This window comes from Phyllostomus hastatus, unplaced genomic scaffold (assembly GCF_019186645.2).
Source record: "Phyllostomus hastatus isolate PE091 unplaced genomic scaffold, TTU_PhHast_1.1 phas_scaffold_216, whole genome shotgun sequence".
Classification (NCBI taxonomy): Eukaryota; Metazoa; Chordata; class Mammalia; order Chiroptera; family Phyllostomidae; genus Phyllostomus; species Phyllostomus hastatus.
In genome coordinates this window covers 6,814,405-6,834,586 of record NW_025334018.1, presented here as the reverse complement: position 1 = coordinate 6,834,586, position 20,182 = coordinate 6,814,405, and the positions used below count along the sequence as shown (strand labels likewise).

The window sequence follows — 20,182 nt, the reverse complement described above, 5'->3', positions numbered from 1 at the left end:
TATGTTTAATCACTTGATTCATGTGATTTAGAGAAAGTGGTTACTTACTATAATTTTTTTTTCTTGAGAAATCAGTGACTACAATTTTTAGTCACTGATTAAAACAGTGACTAAAGGAAGGAGCACCTTTTCTAATTCTCTTAAAAATCCCATATGAGCCAGCAGTGGCCTTGCCCCTGTGGTTGGCCCCCAGGCTTTAGTCAGGGACCCTCAATCATACCTGTTCTTTCCCTTTTTGGCTGCCGCCACTCCCTTATCACTTGGATTTTCTTTTTTTACAAGTTGTTAAGTTCAGAGTGAGACCCTCTCCTTAGTTCTCTCTAACTTGCTATTTCAAAGACAAGCTCATTCTCCTTTTAAGGGCTTTTCTACTAATCACAACAGAAAACATCCAGAATCATAAATAAAAATTTCAGGTATGAGGACTGTCAACCAATGCTTGGTGCCAATTCAGTGCTAACAGGAATACTCAATTTGAGGTACTTCCCAATTTGAGAAGAAAACTTTATTCAGTTTAAAACAGCTCAATGGTAATTTAGATACATCAGGGTTGTGAAAACCCAGGTCCCACGGGCACCCCCACATTGGCCAGGCTTCTTGAAGTCTGGGAGGAGGAAGGAGCTCATGGCTCTTGGGCAATCTCGTTCTTTCCCAGGGAGGAGGCACCTGGGCTTATTCACAGGGCGGGTCTCTGCTCTCAACCCGAGTCTGGTTTCACCAAGTTCCCCTTGGTGCTGTGGAGGGAGCAGGCTCAGAGCCTCAGAACTCTGCCTCTTCTTTACCTTTTATTTTTAAGGATCCAGCTTTCCTCCTCTGTGAGAAGCCAGAGCCCAAAGCTTCATTCCTGGGAGAGAGTGCCCTCTAGTGTCGGGAGAGTGAAAGCCAGAGGAGGCAGCTGCTGGCCAAGGAGGGCAGGGCCAAAGCCAAGTCTGAAAGGGAGGAGCTGTCAGCCAATGAGGGGTGAGCAACCTGCAACCTGCACCCTGACCTGCACGGGATTCCCAGGTATTTCTGAGTGTGAGTGTGGGTGGGTTTTCTTGGGAAGCCTTGTCTCAAAGAAGGGACTAGAGTCTATCAGGTTAACACAGTGGAGAAAGTTGCTCTGGTCTCTCATCTTGAATTCTTCCTAATAAGAAAATTTTATCTATTGGCTGTGGGTCCTGGGTTTACTTCTACACAATTTCTTCCCTTTCTCTCTAACCCTGAATCTTATGTATTATGTCTCACTTGCATCCTTCTTTTGTAAAGTGTACAGAATGCATAAGAATGTGAGCCAAGGTGGCTGAACCTTGGCCCCAGCCTATTTTGTCAGCTCAACATTTGTGATTGGAGGTGGGAGTGGGACTGGGGGTGGGAGACACCCTGGCATGATCAAAGCCGGGCTCAAGCCTTGCAGTTTCAGCCCAAAGATGTGACACCTCAGGACAACATTTGCAAGGTAACATTAGTGGTTGAGGAAGCATGCAGATCACCCGTTGACTAGAATTGATTGTTGGTTTCCAGGTAGCTTTGCAGGAGGCTAGCCTACAGAGCTTCCCTCTTGGGGCAAGCTCTTGGGGTCTCTTGTTTGGCCCTTGAAGGAGTCTGAACACTGTCCTGCCTGTTTATTAGGTGCCTGTCCTCATATTTGATGGGCTTATTTTTTTCTTCAGTGCACAGTTTTCTCAGATGAAAGGAATATTCAGCATTTTTTTTTGCCAAAAGGTTGCTTGTTCTAATTTAAGGAAGCTCCCACATGCTCAAGTCTTAAACAGTGGTTCTAAACATTTTCCATCTGAGGACCACTGATTATTAAAAAAAAACTCTGGAGGGTGATTATTTCCCATTTTACCTCAAACCTCCCCCTGTAGTTTCTCAGTAGGATAATTGGGAGAAGAGTTGATGTTTTGATTGATATCCCAGGGAGCTGATATTTAATTTTGATTAAACACAGGTAAGAATTCATTTCTTCCTGACAGCAGAAAAGATTCCTGCAGCTGGAAAGGACTGTAGAGGTCCTAGAGTTCAACCTCTTGGGCCCACATTGAAACTCCACCACCAGAAAGTCAAGCAGGTTGCAGAGAAGTTTCAGGCACAGACTATGAAGTCAGACAGACCTGGGTGTTGTGCTACTCTGCTCCTACTGGTTGGGTAACTTAGGCCCAGTTTCCTGATGGTAAGAGTGGGTCTCATAGAGCACTGTGAGGAAATTTAATGGAACGTCCATGGAGTCCTTCACAAATACCTGTAATATAGGATGTAACTGTTGCTGTTATTAGCATCTGGTAGGATTTTTGTGGGGTAGAGGACCAAACTGGATGATCTGACACAACTCTGACTCTCAAATAGTGCTGGGGATGAAGCTAGTCCTGGCCCTACTTATAGTTTAGTTCCTCTGAGCCTCAGTGTGTTCACTTATAAAAGTAGGGTTAATAAAGATTACAACTAAAATATAGAACAGCCATCACTCAGAACAGTCAGAAATCTAGTTGAATGAAGTCTGACAACCATGGAATTAAAGAAACCACATCCATCTAGGCCAGTAGGAGGGGTGGAGACATGGAAAGGGCTGGTCCCACATCCACATATGACGTATAAAAATTCAGGAGGGGGATCTCAAGAGCAAGGAGTTCCAGCTGCACACCAGGTTCCCCAGCCCAGCATTCCAGTGCCAGGAAGAGAAGTCCCCAAACTTCTGGCTGCAAAACCCAGCAGGGATTAAGTTGGTGGAAGAAACTTCTGAAGTCCCAAGCAGTTCTCTTTAAAGAATCCACACATGTACTTAGACTCACTCTGTCTGAACTCCAGCACCGGGGTAGCAGCTTGAAAGGCACAAATGGCATACGGGGAGGAAGTGAAATGTCTGGCATCAATGTGGGAGCTGGGGGAATTGCTTTCTCCCAGAAAGAATGGTGGGCAGAGGCCACTGTCCCCTTTTCTGAGCCCTTTTCCCACAGAGTCAGCAGGTGGGTACCATATCTGAGACTCCATCAGCCTGGCTAACACTGTTTGCCCCACATGGAGATCCCTAAGACTCCATCCCATCCAACTTATGGGACCACCTGAACTATTAACTGTGACATTTCCATATGAATGGCTGGTTTTGGCTCATGCTTCACAACTCCCTAAATCCTATCAAATAAGCAATAGCCAGTCTCAGGAAGCCCCCAGCTACTGTACTTTTTGCTAAGTGGCCCCAGGCCTGGCACTAGCAGCAGTCAGCCTAGCTTCATAGTTTGGTTTTGCCTGGAAATCTCCAAGCCCAGCACAAGTAGCAGCCATCTCAGATTGCTTTATAGCTCAGGCAGGGTGGCTCTGGGCAGGACACAGGTGGAGGCTGACCTTGGCTTGCACCACCTGGGATACCCCAAAGCCTGTGCACCCAGTGGATAGCTACAGACCATGTCAGAGCACCACTACCCTGCTCCTGTACAGCTCATTTGCCAAGGAGGGCAGAGGTTGGTGGTCAGTGGTCACAGACAGTCCTTGCACTACAAGAGGAGAGTGTACTCAGCCAACACAGAGGGTGCACCTGGAGTACCCAGCTTGAGGGATAGGAGAGGCTGTGCCACTGGACCCTACAGGATACCTACTATATTAGATCATGTTACCAAGACAGGGATTCATAGTAGCTCTACCTAATACATAGACACAAACACAGGGAGGCTGCCAAAATGAGGAGGCAAAGAAACATGACCCAAGTGAAATAACAGATCAAAACTCCAGAAAAAGAACTAAACAAAAAGGAGATAAGCAATCTATCAGATGCAAAGTTCAAAACACTGGTTACAAGGATGCTCAAGGAACTTAGTGAGGACCTCAACAGCATAAAAAAGATAGAGTCAGAAACAAAGAATACATTAATTGAAATAAAGAACAGTAGAGTAGGTTAAGCTGAGAATCAAATTAATAATTTGGAACATAGGAAAGCAAAAAACAACCAATCAGAACAAGAAGAAAAAAGAACCCTCCAAAATGAGCATGGTGTAAGCACCTCTAGGACAACTTCAAGTGTTCCAGCATTCTCATCATAGGGGTGCCAGAAGGAGAAGAGAAACAGCAAGAAACTGGAAATCTATTTGAAAAAATAATGAAAAAAAATTTCCCTTATTTGGTGAAGGAAATAAACATGCAAGTCCAAGAAGCACAGAGAATCCCAAACAAGATGGATGCAAAGAGGCCCATTCTAAGACACATCATAATCAAAATGCCAAAAGTTAAAGATAAAGAGAGAGTCGTAAAAGTGGCAAGAGAAAAGAAGTTAGTTACCTACAGGGGAGTTCCCATAAGACTGTTATCTGATTTCTCAAAAGAAACTTTGCAGGCTAGAAGGGACTGGCAAGAAATATTCAAAGTCATGAAAAGCAGGGAACTAAAGCCAAGAGTGTTCTACCCAGCAAAGATATCATTTAGAATTGAAGGGCAGATAAAGAGTTTCCCAGACAAGAAAAAACTAAAGGAGTTCATCATCATTAAACCATTATTATATGAAATTTTAAAGGGATTTATTTAAGAAAAAGATCAGAACTATGGACAATAAAATGGCAATAAATACATATCTACCATCAATTGAATCTGAAAAACAAACTAAGCAAACAGAAAGAACAGAGACAGAATCATGGATACAGAAAGCGTATTGATGGTTGCCAGATGGGAGGTAGGTGTAGGGGAATGGGTGAAGAGGTGAGGAGATTAAGCAGTACAAATAGGTGGTTACAGAATAGCCATGGGGATGTACAGTACAGTATAGGAAATAGGGTAGCCAAAGAAATTATATACATGATCCATGGATATGAACAATGGTGGGGGCATTGCCTGAGGGAGGTGCTAGGTGCTGGGTGGAGGGGGACAAAGGGGGAAAAATCAGGACAACTGTAATAGCATAGTCAATAAAATATAATTAAAACACTTTAAAAAAGTGGGGTTCATAATATATGAATTGTTAAAGGATTATATATAAACTTACAGCACATATGTGAAATTATCTACACAGGATTTATTCATAACAGCTACTAAAGGATTTTAGAAATTGTTCCTATGTGTACTGGAAGGCTTCAGATGAGGCACTGGGCTCTTCTGAGGGACTAGGAGCTCCCAGGGTCATAGGAGGTGGGCAAGGGTGGTGGCTAGACGGAGATGTTGATGCCCTCACCTCTACTGAGCACCTGCTGAGAGTCAGGCCCTATGTTGGGGATGGTGAGAAGCCTGGCCAGGTGCTGACCTTCAGGAAGTCCACAGTTTGGGCGGGAGGCAGACAGGACACCATGCAGGGTTGTATCCTGTTGGAAAAGTGAGCACTGTTGGATTAACTGTCTGTATCTCTTTCAGGGCTGTGGTCCACATTGCTCTAATTTGTGTCCTGGGACCACATGAGGATGCTGCTGTTGCTTCTTTTCTTTTCAGCTCTGGGTCTCAGTGCCTGGGGTAAGATTTCTTTCATTGGGTCAGAAGTACTTTTGGCATCAGCCCCAACCTGGTTTCACTTTCAAATTGTCCTCTCTAGACTCATCACTCCTCCCCACTGAGTCTTAACTCAGGGCTGTCCTCCCTCTATCCCCAATGCCACACCTCCTATGGAACCCCAGGGTCACTGTGAGGTGGCCCCTTCTGAGGTGAGGTGATGTTCCCCTTCTGAGCCCAGCTCTGGTTCCTCCTCCCTGCTGAGATGGCTGTAGTCCTCAGTCTCTCCAGTTTGCCCAGCACGCCTTGTCCTCAGTGTCATGGTCATGTATGTGTTCCTGATGATTTCACAAAAGTGCAGAATCTCAGCCTTGGTGGAGACCCTTCCTGACCTTGTTGTGTAGCCAGAGAAACAGGCCACACTGTGGCAGTGACAAGGTCAGTTGTCCAAGGTCATCCGATAACTTTGGGGAGGCTGGAGAAGGTAGTAGTTATGCACATTGCTCTGGGGCCAAAAAGCTTGGGTCAGGATCCAAGTCCATAGCTTAAGGTCTGTGTCTCTTAGGCAAGTAACTTAATCTCTCTGATCCTTAGTTTCTCATCTGTGTAGAGGGAGTAGTTGATATGCTTTGCTCATCTTCTAAAGTGGTTTTAAGCCACAAATCTGATAGTGTTCTTGAGAATGCTTTGTAACCAACAAAGCACAGCCTGTGGGTGGCGATGCTGGTGACATTGCTGCTTCTAGGGATTATTGCTCCCATGACCTCAGGTACTGGACAGGCAGAGGGAAATGAGACATATTTGTAATGACTAATCCTCAATTAATCCTATCTAAAACACCTAGTTTGTAAGAGCAGTCACAACAGTTGGGAAACTTCTATATTTTAAGAACCTTATCTGGATCAGTAGGTGTTTAGTATGTGTTTCTGTGTTAGCTCAAAATGATGATGACATTTTGGCATGGGACATTCTGATTTATTAATAGGTAAGCAGGTGAAGTGGGAAAGTCTGGGCTGTTCAGATAAGGGACAGAGAGATTGCAGAGTACCAGGAATGGAGGGAGGGTTGGGGGAAGATGGGAACACGAAGGCATCATTGGGGCAGATGTGAGAGGCAGAGGGAGGGTGAGGCCAGAAAGAAACATCTCTGTCTTGTTTCCTAGAGGAAGCCAGGGAACTTGGGGAGGCAGAGAGGCTGTGGGCTGTGGGGTGGGGATGTGGAGCCCATGCCTCTGGGATGGTCCAGGTGTTCTGTAAGGACCAGCACCAAGTGCAATGTTCCTTTGTAGGGGATTCTCCTTGGTTCTCCTGGAATGAAACCCAAGCCAGAGGAGTGTCGGAGCAGCTTCTGGACCTGTTTGTCAGCATCTCGCAGTTCATTCAAAAGGGTCGCAATGGTGAGGTGGTTTGGCATTGGCTGGGGCTGCTTAGGTGGCCAGAATGCCTCTCAGGACTTCATTGTGGTGGGGTGGGGGCGGGTGGGATCCCAAGAGGGGCATTTGCCAGAGTGCCATGGATTGTCTGGAGCCCTCAGGCAAAGGTGAGGTGCAGAAAGGAGAGTGGCCCTGGGTAGGAAAGACAAAGTCCCTATTCTCAGGTCTCAGTAGGAGGGTGGAGATATCCTGTCCCTGAGTGAGCTTCCAGAGGCACCAAGATGGACACAGACAGGGAGCCTCAGGGAAACTGGGGCCCTTCGGGGCTCTCACAGCCCTGTGCACAGTGACTTTTCATCTGAAAGAGAGAGCTATGTACCTGATGTTCATGGAACTTCCTGTGGGCTCTAGATCCTGGAGTCTCTAGTTTGAGGAGAGTGGCAGAACTTCCTGAGAGTCACCTTTGTGAGGGGAGGGCCAGACAAAAGACACATTTAGAGACCCGGGGCAAATGCCAGTGAGGACAGTGCTTCCTAAAGCAACCAGGTGAGGTGCTTCAAGAGAAGGTAGCTCAGACCCCAGGGTTGGGCGTGAGTGTCCCCGGGGCTGCTTTCTGAAGGCCTCGAGGGAGAAGCCGGCCTGAGAGGAGTTGAGGATGGGATGTCTTCTAGGGAAGTACAAGAAGCCAGTGTTTGGAAATGAAGGCAACTTGACTTCCAGGCTGAACACAGAGTCCAATGGGGAAATTTTTTTAGCCTAAACAGACTATAGAGAATGGGAAGGGGAGGCTGTGGGTGGCAAACTTCTTCCCCAGGGCCTGTCCCCCCATCAGGGCAGGAGAGGACAAGGGTGGCGCTGGCAGCCTGTCAGGGGAAGTGAGTAGGAGCTGCCATGTGCCATCCTTTGCACCCCCTGCAGGTACCCCCACCATTGTCTCCCGCAAGGAGTGGGGGGCACAATCACTGACCTGCAGGGCCCTGCTGACCCCACCCGTGGCCTATGTCATCTCGGACCAGCTCATGGGGATGGAGTGCCAGGAGCAGAATGTTTGCAGCCAGAAGCTGCGGGACCTTCAGTCCCATTCCATCAACACCAAAGGCTGGTGTGATGTGGCCTACAAGTAAGAGCCTTCCACCTGTTCTGTTTTCCCATTCATGCTGCTTTTAAAAATAAGTATGAAGTGTTAAAACAAACATGCAAAATCCAAAATCCTCCCAGGATCATTAGCAGGGAGGCCGTGAGCTACTTATTCAGATGTGGTCTAGGACTCTGGGAGATCTGGGAAGGAAGCAAGGGACCTCGTGTAGTCCCCACAGCTGCTCTCTTGCAGCTCGAAGAACATCATGGTTTACAAGGTCTTCACAAGAATTAGCCATGCGGGCCCTCCCAGCAGCTCTGAGGAACAGGCAGGAGAAACATTACCAGTCCTGCTTCTTGGGTGAGAACACTGTGGTCTGGGGAGGTTAGAAAGAGTCACACCACTGGGGAGCGTGGACCCAGACTCTCCCAGACTGCCTGCTCCATTTTCACACACGGACAGGTTTTTATGCTGAGAAGCAGTCCCCACCAGGTACCCTGCGAGGCCACCTCACAGTGACACTGGGGTTCCATAGGAGGTATGGCTTTGGGGTTGGAGTGAGGACAGCCCCATGTTAAGACAAGTGTGAGGCATGGAGACTGGGTATCTGTGCTGAGGATTATCAGTGGAGGCCAAGATTTCCTATATATATGAAGATCTATCTATCTATCTATCTATCTATCTATCTATCATCTATCTATCTTCATAAGAAGGGAGAGAGTGTGGGAATAGAGCTTTCCTCCCTGAATTCTAAAGACAAATATAAATGCTTTCTGAATTACCCATTTGGAAAGTGTAATCCATGTCCTTAATTTATTTTTAGATGTAAATAAGTAAGAGCAGTTGGAGGCCTCGTTGCAGCTCCAGAGTCCCTGGGGCTGGGGGTGGTAGCAGGGTCTTCATCCTCCCTCTGGGGTAGCTGTGTTCACTACAACTCAGCTGCTGTCCCTGCCACGAGAACTGCCACTGCCACTGCTGTTACTGCTGGGTCCCCTCTTCTGCCAGAGCATTTCCAGGGGATTTCAGCTGTTGAGTCTCCAAGTCAGGCTTTGTGGTGACAATTTAACAGCCTGCTGTGAGTACAGTGCAGCTGACAGCAGCCTTGAGGGACTGTTCACAGTGGGCTGATCACTGTGACACAGGAACATGTTGAATGTGCTGGCAGCAAAGCCAGGGGTGTGCTGGACATGCTAAGGCTCCCTGAACCTCAGGCTGATGTCAGCGCAGAATGGGAAGTCTGCCCATCTCCACTCAGGGTCTTTGGGGGACCTCAGGGGAGTGTTCTCTCTGTGTTCAGCTTGCTGTGGAAGCTGAATATGGCAAGAGTCGTAACAACATGAATTCTCAAGTCTGTGGTTAGAAAGTGGAGGATGAGAAAGATTTAAAGAAGCAAAGAGAAGGGTGCACGTAGAACAAAAGAATAATACATTTGTTTTAAAAAATAAACTGAAAAAGGAGACTTCTGGCCAAGATGGAGGTATAGGTAGACACACTGTGCCTCCTTGCACAACCAAAAGAAGGACAACAACAATTTAAAAACAAAAAACAACTAGAAGTGATAGAAAACCAAATTGTATGGAAGTCCAACAACCAAGGAGTTAAAGAAACATTCATCCAGACCGGTAGGAGGGGTGGAGATGGGCAACTGGGGTGGAGAGGACTCGTGGCAAGGCGGTGGCTGGCAGACCCAGCGAGGCAGTGGATTGTGGAGCGGGTGGTCCCACATTCGCATGTAGATAAACTGGGAAAAACAATTGGGGAGGGAAACAGACCACGCAACCCAGGGCTCCAGTGCGGGGAAATAAAGCCTCAAACCCTCTGACTGAAAACACCTGTGGGGGTTGAGGCGGCAGCAGGAGAAACTCCCAGCCTCACAGGGGAGTTCAGTGGAGAGACCCACAGGGTCTTAGAACATACACAAGCCCACCCACCTGGAATCAGCACCAGCACAGCCCAATTTGCTTGTGGGAAATGGGGGAAGTGACTGAAATCTGGCAGAGAGCAGAGCAAGCGCCATTGTTCCCTCTCAGATCCTTTCCCCACATAGTGTCACAACCCAGTGACGTGGATTGCCCCACCCTGGTGAACACCTAAGGCTCTGCCCCTCACTACATAACAGGCACGTCAAGACAGAAAAAAAATGGCCCAAATGAAAGAACAGATCAAAACTCCAGAAAAAATACAACTAAGCAATTAAAAGGTACCCAACCTATCAGGTGCACAGTTCAAAACACTGGTAATCAGAATGCTCACAGAATTGGTTGAATTTGGTTGCAAATTAGATGGAAAAAATAAAGGCTACACTAAATAAAATAAAGGAAAATGCACAGGGAACCAATAGTGATGGGAAGGAAACAGGTTCAAGTCAATGGTGTGGACCAGGAGGAAGAAAGAAACATCCAATCACAAAAGAATGAAGAAATAAGAATTAAAAAAAATGAGGAAAGGCTTAGTAACCTCCAGGACATCTTTAAACATTCCAATATCCAAATTATAGGGGTACCAGAAGGGGAAGAGGAAGAGTAACAAGTGGAAAAGTTATTTGAACAAATAATAAAGGAGAACTTCCCTAATCTGGCAAAGGAAATAGACTTCCAGGAAGCTCAGAGAGTCCCAAAGAAGTTGGACCCAAGGAAGAACACACCAAGGCACATCATAATTACATTAGCCAAGGTAAAAATGAGAGAAGGAGAGAATCCTAGAAGGAGCAAGAGATAAAGAGACAGTTACCTATAAAGGTATTCCCATAAAACTGTCAGCTGATTTCTCAAGACCTTATAAGCAAAAGGGGCTGGAAAGAAGTATTCCAAGTCATGAAAGACAAGGACCTACATCCAAGATTGCTCTATCCAGCTAAGCTTTCATTTAGAATGGGAGGGCAGATAAAGTGCTTCTCAGATAAGGTCAAGTTAAAGGTGTTCATCATCACCAAGCCCTTATTATATGAAATGTTAAAGGTATTTATCTAAGAAAAAGAAGATAAAAAATATGACCAGTAAAATGACAGCAAAGTCACAGTTATTAATAACCACACCTCAAACAAAAACAAAAGCAAACTAAGCAAACAACTAGAACAGGAACAGAATCACAAAAATGGAGATCACATGGAAGGTTATCAATAGGGGAGTGGGAGGAGAGAGGGGGAAAAGGTACAGAGAATCAGTAGCATAAATGGTAGGTAGAAAATATAAAGGGGGAGGGTAAGAACAGTATAGGAAATATAGAAGCCAAAGAACTTATAAGTATGACCCATGGATATGAACTAAAGAGGGGGAAAGTAGGTGGGAGGGTGTGTCCAGGGTGGAGGGTAGTGAAGCGGCAAAATGGGACAACTGTAATAGCATAATCAATAAAATATATTAAAATATAAAGTGAAAAAGGGAAGATTCTAAAGAAGTTTCTGTGATAAAGAAGAGTTTACAGGCACTCCCGAAGAGAAACTTAAGAAAAAGTCATATAATAAAAAGGAAGTCCTGAATTTAAGTTGTTTTAAATGTTCAAGTGCTTGATTCTATAATTAAGAACTTGACAAATGCATTCTTATGCCCTTGAAATATGTTAAACTAATGTCCTCAGGTTCAAATTCCACTTCAAACCAAATCAGCATTTTTAAAGGGAGGTTCTGTGAAGCACATGTAAATGAAGTCACAACACTTAAAGACGTCTGGGAAGTCTAAACTAGGTGATCCCCCCTCTCTCCCACTGTTAGGTCACTGAAGCTTAGTGCTTTTTATGAGCCTCTAGAACCCTTTTCCTTCTGAGGATGGGGGAGAGATTTCCTGTCATAGGGATTTGCCATTCAATCCATGTTTCCTTGCCTGGCAGCTTCCTGGTTGGGGACGATGGCAGGGTGTATGAAGGTGTTGGCTGGAACGTCCAAGGTCTGCACACTCAGGGCTACAACAGCATCTCGCTGGGCCTTGCCTTCTTTGGCACCAAGGAAGGTAATGGTCATCCCCTCTGTCCCTCTGCCAGAGCATTGTCTATACTTCCTTCACTCCCTCATCTCCACACCCCTCTCTTTTCTTTTTCTTTTGAATTTTTTATAGAATTTGTTTGAGTCAAACTGACCATGTAGGCTTGGGAAGTTAGATCTCAAATGCTGCCCACGCTCCTCTCCTTCCAGCCTATCTCATACTGTCCTGAAGTTCTTTCCTTGCTTGGATTCTATGACATGGCACCCTTTTTGTCCTCTTCCTCTTCTCTGGTCTGTGCTCTGGTGAGGCTGACACTGCTTGAGCTCAGTTTTGCCATCACTTCTGGAGTCTGAAGTTGTGTGACACTGAGCTGTACCTGGCAAAGGCAGACAAGCATGGCCTCTTTCTTCCTCCAGTGTCTCACATGGGGAAGACCCAACCAAAGCCAGCAGGCAAGGAAGTCTGAGGAATGTCCTTTGCAGCTTTTTAGCTCCCTGCAAAACAGAGGCAAGCACAGGGCAGGGTGGAGTCAAGAGCTAATAGCTAAATGACTGGCACCTGCCAGATGCTCATCTGCTAACTGGGCTAGGAACAACACTTATCTTAGAGGTTTTCTTTGAGAATTATATGAGTTAATGGATGAAAAGAGCACTTGCCACATGCTGGATTGTGGGAGCCACTAAGTAAGTATTGTCACCCCTTTCTCCATGCTAGGGAGTGCCTGCTTGGTCATGTAGGCCTCCCTTTGCATGTAGCTTTTATTGCCTCCCAGCTCTTCCACCTAAAGATGGTGTGAATAAAAGTCTTAGCACTTGAAAGAGGTCACCAACTTGGTCTCCAAGAGCTCTGTCCAAGTAGTTCCTTGCCTCTTAGACCCCCTGTCCTGGCTACTGGACCAGCTTCCTCTCTTCCCATTCATCAGCTATTTAGGGTCAGGTGGTCTCCTTATCCTTCCTCCAGATCTAGACCATGCTGGAGTTTCTTGGTGACAGTTTGGTGTTCCATGTCATCCTCTTCCAGGCAGCAGTCCCAGCCCAGCTGCCTTATCAGCTGCAGAGGACCTGATCTTCTACGCCATCCGGAAAGGTCACCTGTCACCCAGGTATATTCAGCCACTTCTCTTGGAAGAAGAGGTGTGCCCAGCCCATAAGCAGCCAGTGCCCAGGAAAGGTAAGGTCCTCAGTCCCAGCTCACCTTCCTCTCAGTGACACTCAACCATTAGGGGCAGTTTTTTGGACCGAGGACACCTCACGCTGAGATCCAGAAAATTCTGAGAGGGTACTTTCCTGATCTCTCCTTCTCATTGGAATGACATAGCCATGGAGCCATTTTTGACATAAAGATGTATATACACACATTTTTCACTTCATCAACAGATATTTACTGAATACTAAGTGTTTTTCTAGGTACTAAGGCTACAGCCATGAACAAAACAGAAAAAACTTCATATTTCTGTGAAGAAAGACAGAAAATAAAGAAATCAACAAGTAAAATACATGTGATGTCAGATGGCAGGAAGGCTTAGAGAAAAATACAGTGTGGTAATGGGGAACTAAACACACATGCACAAATTTGTGTACACTATGTGAGCACACACACACACAACCTTTCTAAGTGCAAAACTCAGCCAACCTGCAACATGACCAGAGCGGTGAAAAAAACTTGCCTTCACAGATTACACTGACATCAGAGTGAATATTTCAAGAAACTGGATGATGAAAATCATGCCCTGTTTGGGGGTGAGCAAGCAGCAACCTAAAACCAGTACAATTAATGGACACTTCAGTAGCTTAATGCTTTCTGCTAGAGTGGATCTTTTCTTGGACTCAAGGATATTTTTTTCCTTTTTTTAATATATTTTATTGATTATGCTCTTACAGTTGTCCCATTTCCCCCCTTCACTCCCCTCTACCCTGTATACCCTCTCCCATCCACTTCCTCCCACTTTAGTTCATGTCCATGTGTCATATTTATAAGTTCTTCAGCTTCTACATTTCTCATACTATTCTTACCCTCCCCCTGTCTATTTCCTACATACAATCTATGCTACTTATTCTTGTACCTTTTCCCCTCTCTCCTCTTCCCACTCCCCTGTTGCTAACCCTCCATGTGATCTCCATTTCTGTGGTTCTGTTCCTGTTCTAGTTGTTTGCTTAGTTTCTTTTGGTTTTGCATTAGGTGTGGTTGTTAATAATTGTGAGTTTGCTGTCCTTTTACTATCCATGTTTTTTTTTAATCTTCTTTTCTTAGATAAGTCCCTTTAACATTTCATAAAATAAGGGCTTGGTGATGATGAACTCCTTTAACTTGACCTTATCTGAGAAGCACTTTATCTGCCCTTCCATTCTAAATGAAAGCTTTGCTGGATAGAGTAATCTGGGATATAGGTCCTTGTCTTTTATAGGACTTGAAATACTTCTTTCCAGCCCCTTATTGCCTATAAGGTCTCTTTTGAGAAATCAGCTGACAGTCTGATGGGAACTTGTTTGTAGGTTACTGTCCCCTTATCTCTTGCTGCTTCTAGGATTCTCTCCTTCATTTTTACCTTGGCCAATGTAATTATGATGTGCCTTGGTGTGTTTCTTCTTGGGTCCAACTTCTTTGGGGCTCTCTTAGCTTCCTGGTCTTCCTGGAAGTCTATTTCCTTTGCCAGAATGGGGAAGTTCTCCTTTATTATTTGTTCAAATACGTTTTCAATCTGTTGCTCTACCTCTTGCCCTTCTGGTACCCCTATAATTCGGATGTTGGAACATTTAAAGATGTCCTGGAGGTTCCTAAGCTTCTCCTCATTTTTTTGAATTCTTATTTCTCCATTCTTTTCTGTTTGGTTGTTGCTTTCTTTCTTTTGGTCCACTCTATTGTTTTGAGTCCCAGTTTCCTTCCCATCACTGTTGGTTCCCTATGCATTTTTCTTCATTTCTTTTATAGTAACCTGCATTTTTTCATCTAATTTGTGACCAAAATGAACCAATTCTGTGAGCTTCCTGATCACCAGTGTTTTGAACTGTGCATCTGATAGGTTAGCTATCTCTTGGTCGCTCAAAAGGATGAGTTCTGGGGCACTGATTTGTGCTTCTGTTTGAGCCATCTCTCTCTCTCTCTCTCTCTCTCTCTCTCTCTTTTTTTTTTTTGGACTGGTCGCTCCTGTTACGGTGAGGGGCAGAGCCTTAGGTGTTCACCAGGGCCGGGCACCCCAGTTGCTAGATTGTGATGCTGTATGTGGGGGCAGGGGCGGGAGGGAACAATGGCCGTAGCTCCATTCTCCGTGGGATCTCAGTCCCTTCTCTGGGATCCTGGGTTGCGCGCTCTGCCCTGGTCCACAATTGCTGCCTCGCTGGGTTTGCCAGCTGCCGCCTGCGTACTCAGGGTCTGCCCACTGCAATCTTTTGCGCCCCAGATGCCTTACACGCTCCCAGTGGCCTTATGCACCTAGTTCTCCCTGTTCTCTGCGCTGCGACCCGGTGCCCGGCTGCTCCTCTCCGTCCCTCCTACCAGTCTGGATAAACGGGTCTATTTTAACTTCTTGGCTGTCCGACTTCCATTTAGATAAATTTTCTGTCAGTTCTGGGTGTTATTCTGCCTCTAAATTGTTGTTGTTCCAATCCTGGTTGTGCGTGGGGGTATGGTGCATCCACCTATCCTCCATCTTGCTGGAAGTCGGACTCAAGGATATTTTGTATTAACCTTTTAAATATTGTAAATCTCTAAAGTTTTTCTTGCTTTCAGATAGGTGCTATCTTCAATAATGATAATCTTTTCACATTTGTAGAGTTCTTTATAGATTTCAAATTACTTCCATGTGTACATGTGATCAGTTTAGAGAGTCAGCTCTGATTTCTGCATTTTGGTCCTCTTACATAAGTACACACACCTGCATACATTTGAAATGCATATTTAGGCAGGTAGGTACACCTAGTCTTTTGAATGGAATGGCTGACTCTGTATGATCAATAGTTCTTTCACCTCTGCTAACACACTGGTTTCCATAGTTGTAATCAGAACCTGTAGATTTTTGCCCTTGTCCACTGGCTGTAGCCACCTGACCCAGACATTCCCTATCTGGCCTTTCCTAGTGCCCCACAGCTGAATTCATGTTAGGATGTGCCCATGGTGCCAGAGGTTGGGGTGACTGAGGAGCAGCTCAGCCTGCGGTGGTGTGATTATCCATTTGTGGGCACAGATGCATTCCCATGGCCTTGGTTTTTCACCTTGCCACAGCTTGCCCCAGCATCATCATGCGGTCATCTTGGGAAGCCAGAGAGACATACTGCCCTAAAATGAACATCCCAGCCAAATATGTCATCATCATCCACACTGCTGGGGCAACTTGCCACACACCCATGGACTGCCAGGCTCGAGTCCGAGACACACAGTCCTACCACATGGACAAACTGAACTTCTGTGACATTGGATATCAGTAAGTGGGATTGGTGGAAATCTGACCCTCCTTTTCTTCAACACTATAGGAAGGAGGGCTGTGGGAGGGAATCAATATTTACTGAGCCCTTCCTTTGTGTGAAAGGCTTTACATAAGACATGATGTTTTATTTGGGTGAGATTCTGGACTATTATTCAGACATAGCTAAGGGTTAGTATCTCTCCTGGGCACGTTCTCTTCAAGGGAAGACTCTGAAAAGGAGACATTAGAAGCAATAGTGGCAAAGCAAGACTGTGAGACCCTTATGGAAGACCACTGAAGATTTTGCCTATTTTATTTAATCCCTTCCAACCACTTAGAGACACAGGCCCTGCTCACCCTCTTCCTCAGTCTGGCACAACCACAACTTGCTGCCTCTGATGTTAGAATCCTGTGATAGCTCTGGTACTATTTACACCATTTTATACATACAGGATCTTTTTAACCTTTCTGGGCCCCTTTAGCCTCATCTCTACAATTGGGACAGCGATACTATATCTACTTGAAGATGTAGAGTGAAATTTGAATGTTCTTTTTTGGTTCCTTTAATGCCAAGTCTATCATAAAGAAACACATTGAGTTAATGGAATAGCAGAAGCTAAATAGGAGTTGCCTTGGAATTTCATAGAAGGGATGCAGGGTTAGGTGAGGATAAATTGCAATCATTCATCTGTGACTTAATCACAACAGCTTTTGCAAAGTCTCAAGTGAATTTACTTTGGCACGTGACTTGTTCTGGACTGGCTGCCTCTCCTCTTAACTCCCACTGTAAAAGCAGCCTTTGCAAATAGAAGAAGCTGCTATTGCCCTTTGCAGGACTTTCCACAGCCTTGCCATGGTTGTGCAGCACAGATAACAGGGAATGGACTATAAATTTGAAAACCCTGAATAGAAAATACCAGAAGCTAAGGGATATTAGTTTTCCTTTCTCGTTCAGCTTTCAATGGCTCAATCCTGTCCCCTGACCTTCAAAACCTGTTATGGTGCCCCCTCACCCTCCAGACTCATGTTGCATCTCTAATACTGATGTTGACTGTAATCAGGACAAAGCACCCCCTCACTCACTGTTTTCTAACATTTTAACCAGTATTCATTGGGTGTCTGCTACATGCCCAGTGCTCAACAAGATAAATATGGTTCCTTCCCCTGTGGAGGTGAGAAGGAAGATAGCAAACTTCGTAAGGCCAAGTAAGAGTGAGGCACTGTAATGGATGAGGAATAGGATGGGCACAGGTTGAATCATTAGCAAACCTTTGGGGGAGTGAGTGTGTCAGGCAGGGCTCCAGGTAAAGGGGCATCCAAGTTGGGGCATGGATAAGGAGTGGGGATTAGTCAGGCAAAGAGGGGCAAGAAATGTCCAGGTGAGTACAGCAGCATATGCTAGGGTCTAGACAGAGCATGTATCTTTGAGGAACTGAAGAACTTTAACTCATATATAACAGTAGATATCAGAGGAAAATGGTGAGAGGTGAGACTGGAGAGGCCAACCGGAGCCACGTCACAAAGGGCCCTGAAGTGGGTTCTTATAGATTGAATTTGAAAGCAACTAGAAAGTCATGCCCTATGGTAGGATTCATATCTTAACAAAGTCATTCCAGGTGCTATTTTAGGAATGGGATGGAAGTGGGCAAAACTCTGGGCAGGGAGTTATTGCAGAAATCCAGACAAAGGTGGTGGTGACCTGGAGCATCATAATGGCAGCAGCTGACACTGAGAGAAGAGAGACAATTGACAAGCCATGACTCATGATTGGATGGGGCTGGGGTAGGGAGAGGGAGGTGTTCAGGATGATGCCCAAATTTTCTGGCTGAGGAAATCACAGGAGAAGCTGTGTTGGTTTGGACATGTTGGTTTTATAGATAATAATTGAAGCTATGGGACTGAGTGATTGTGTAGGAAAAACATGCTGAGTGAGATGAGAGAAGGGGCTAGACTGGAATCCTGAGGAGCACCACTTTCTAGGGAAGGGGTAGGGGATAGGAGAGGGCCCGCAAGAAACCGGCCAAGTAGGGGAAAACCAGGAAGGTGTGGCTCCTGGAAGCCCAGGAAAGTTAACGTTTTAAGAAAAGAGGGGTCAGCAGGGCCAGTGTAACTCAGAAGAGAAAATGTACTAGTGTCAAGGTGGTCACTGGTCACCTTGGAAGGGTCTGATTCAGGGGCACTGTGGGAAAAAAGGCCACGCTGCAGTACACTGAAGTTGCTGTTATCATCGCTTGTCACTGTCTGAGCTCACTTCTCAGGTTCAGAGACTGTGACTGTTTTTTTTGTTTGTTTGTTCCTCTTTTTTGTCTCTGCATACATTGGCACATAGGAGACGTTCAGTAATATGTGACGAATGAAAGAATGAATGAATGATTTAAGGAGTAAATGAAGCCAATTCTTCTTCCCAGAGTAACTTTTTGCATTTTTCTTTGCCCAATCCTAGTTTCCTGGTGGGTCAGGATGGTGGTGTGTATGAAGGAGTTGGCTGGCATATCCAAGGCTCTCACACCTATGGATACAATGATATTGCCCTAGGAATTGCCTTCATGGGCAACTTTGTAGGTAAGGAGTGAGCATGGGGCAGAAGGGTTCTGGGTGGTGAAGCTTCATGTGGAATGTCTGGGGAGCAGGAAGGACAAGGCAACCTTGTGGTGTCTGGCATTGTCAGTGGTGCATTTTAGCTTTCAGGGACTCAATATAGGATGCAGGTCATCAGGAGTCCCTCCCAGGCAGAAAGTTTTCCCCCAAATTTACCCATCTGCATACCCAGTTCCATCTATCTTTATAGCCATGCCAAAGGCAAATATGGAGCAAGAGGGAACATAATCTTTTGCAAACTTTGGTGCTTTTATGGCTCAGTCAGCAAAGATATTTTCTTCCTTGGTAACCATGGCAACAAATGTTGAGGACCATCACTACCTGTTATGGTAAAGCATGGACAGTCCAGGGGTGCCATGTCTGCCTCCTGGTGCCTGCTGAGAAGCGGTGTGCTGTGCTGCAGTTCTCATCCAGAGCAGTTTCCAACTTTCCAGAAGAAGCTTTGCAAAGAGGAGTCAAGGAATATAATGACCTTGTTTTCTCATTGTGTCTGGCTGCCACAGATTATGTGAATTTGTTGGCTATGGTGGTGGGGGTGTGGGAGAGGGAGATTGGAATGCAGGTGCTTGGCCCTGCTCTGAGCAAGTAACCTTGAGACTCTGATGATTGATGGGTATATGTATTTTTCAGAAAAGCCACCAAATGCTGCAGCGTTGGAGGCAGCCCAGAGCCTGATCCAGTGTGCAGTGGACAAGGGGTACCTGATTCCCAACTACCTTTTGGTGGGGCACAGTGATATTGTCAACCTTCTGTCTCCTGGGAAGGCTTTGTATGACATCATCAGTACCTGGCCCCACTTCAAACAGAGAGGAGGCACCAGCTCCTTTTGAGACTGCACTCGCCACCCACCTGGCTGCTGGACCTCCCCTGTTCTCACTCTGTAGCCTGGCTCAACACCTCATGTCCACTCCCTGTCAACCCCATCCTATCCCTCCTGTGATCCTATCTCTCCTTTTATCATCCTCCAGTGGCCCCCAATCCCTGTAGAGGCATGCCAGCCCTCTGAGTCTGGGCCCAGCCTTCCCTTCTCATTCTCTTCTCCCCTGGTTGCCCACCTCTTTAGCCCAGTGACACAATGGCTGGACCTTGGTTGACTTCTTGCTTTTTTGTATGCACCCCTTTGCCTGCACATCTTCCTTGCTGTCTGGGTGGCAACCCTGAGCCTCACACGAGACCTGGGTCAATTCTCCCACCCCTTCTGCCTGCTCACACACTGACTTGTCCACACATGGATGCAACCCTTATTCAGGACTTGCTTCTAGACATGTGTGTCTCCACTAGATTGTAAGGTGGTATGGTTTTACTCACCTCTGTGTCCCCAGTCCTTCAGTATTGTCTAGAATCCAGTAGATGCTGCAGTTATTTGTGGAAGAACTGGATGAATAAATGAATGAGTTATCCAAGTCTCCATTTCCTTTTAGATTTGTTCATCATCCCCT

The 20,182-nt window shown here is 45.8% G+C and overlaps 1 protein-coding gene across 2 annotated transcripts; it reads left to right on the top strand.

The window, feature by feature from the left end:
- Positions 1-723: 723 nt before the first annotated feature.
- PGLYRP3 (peptidoglycan recognition protein 3) lies at positions 724-20,182 on the top strand. 2 transcript variants are annotated; one of them, XM_045817357.1, is made up of 9 exons: positions 724-960; positions 5,308-5,403; positions 6,668-6,775; positions 7,670-7,871; positions 11,655-11,773; positions 12,767-12,916; positions 15,965-16,163; positions 18,589-18,707; positions 19,374-20,182. In XM_045817357.1, exons 2-9 carry the CDS (start codon positions 5,349-5,351, stop codon positions 19,571-19,573), a joined length of 1,152 nt encoding a protein of 383 aa, XP_045673313.1. In that variant the 5' UTR covers positions 724-960; positions 5,308-5,348; the 3' UTR covers positions 19,574-20,182. The 2 variants fall into 2 exon arrangements, with proteins under 2 accessions (XP_045673313.1, XP_045673312.1); XM_045817356.1 differs by having other exon boundaries at positions 724-1,005; positions 19,374-20,180.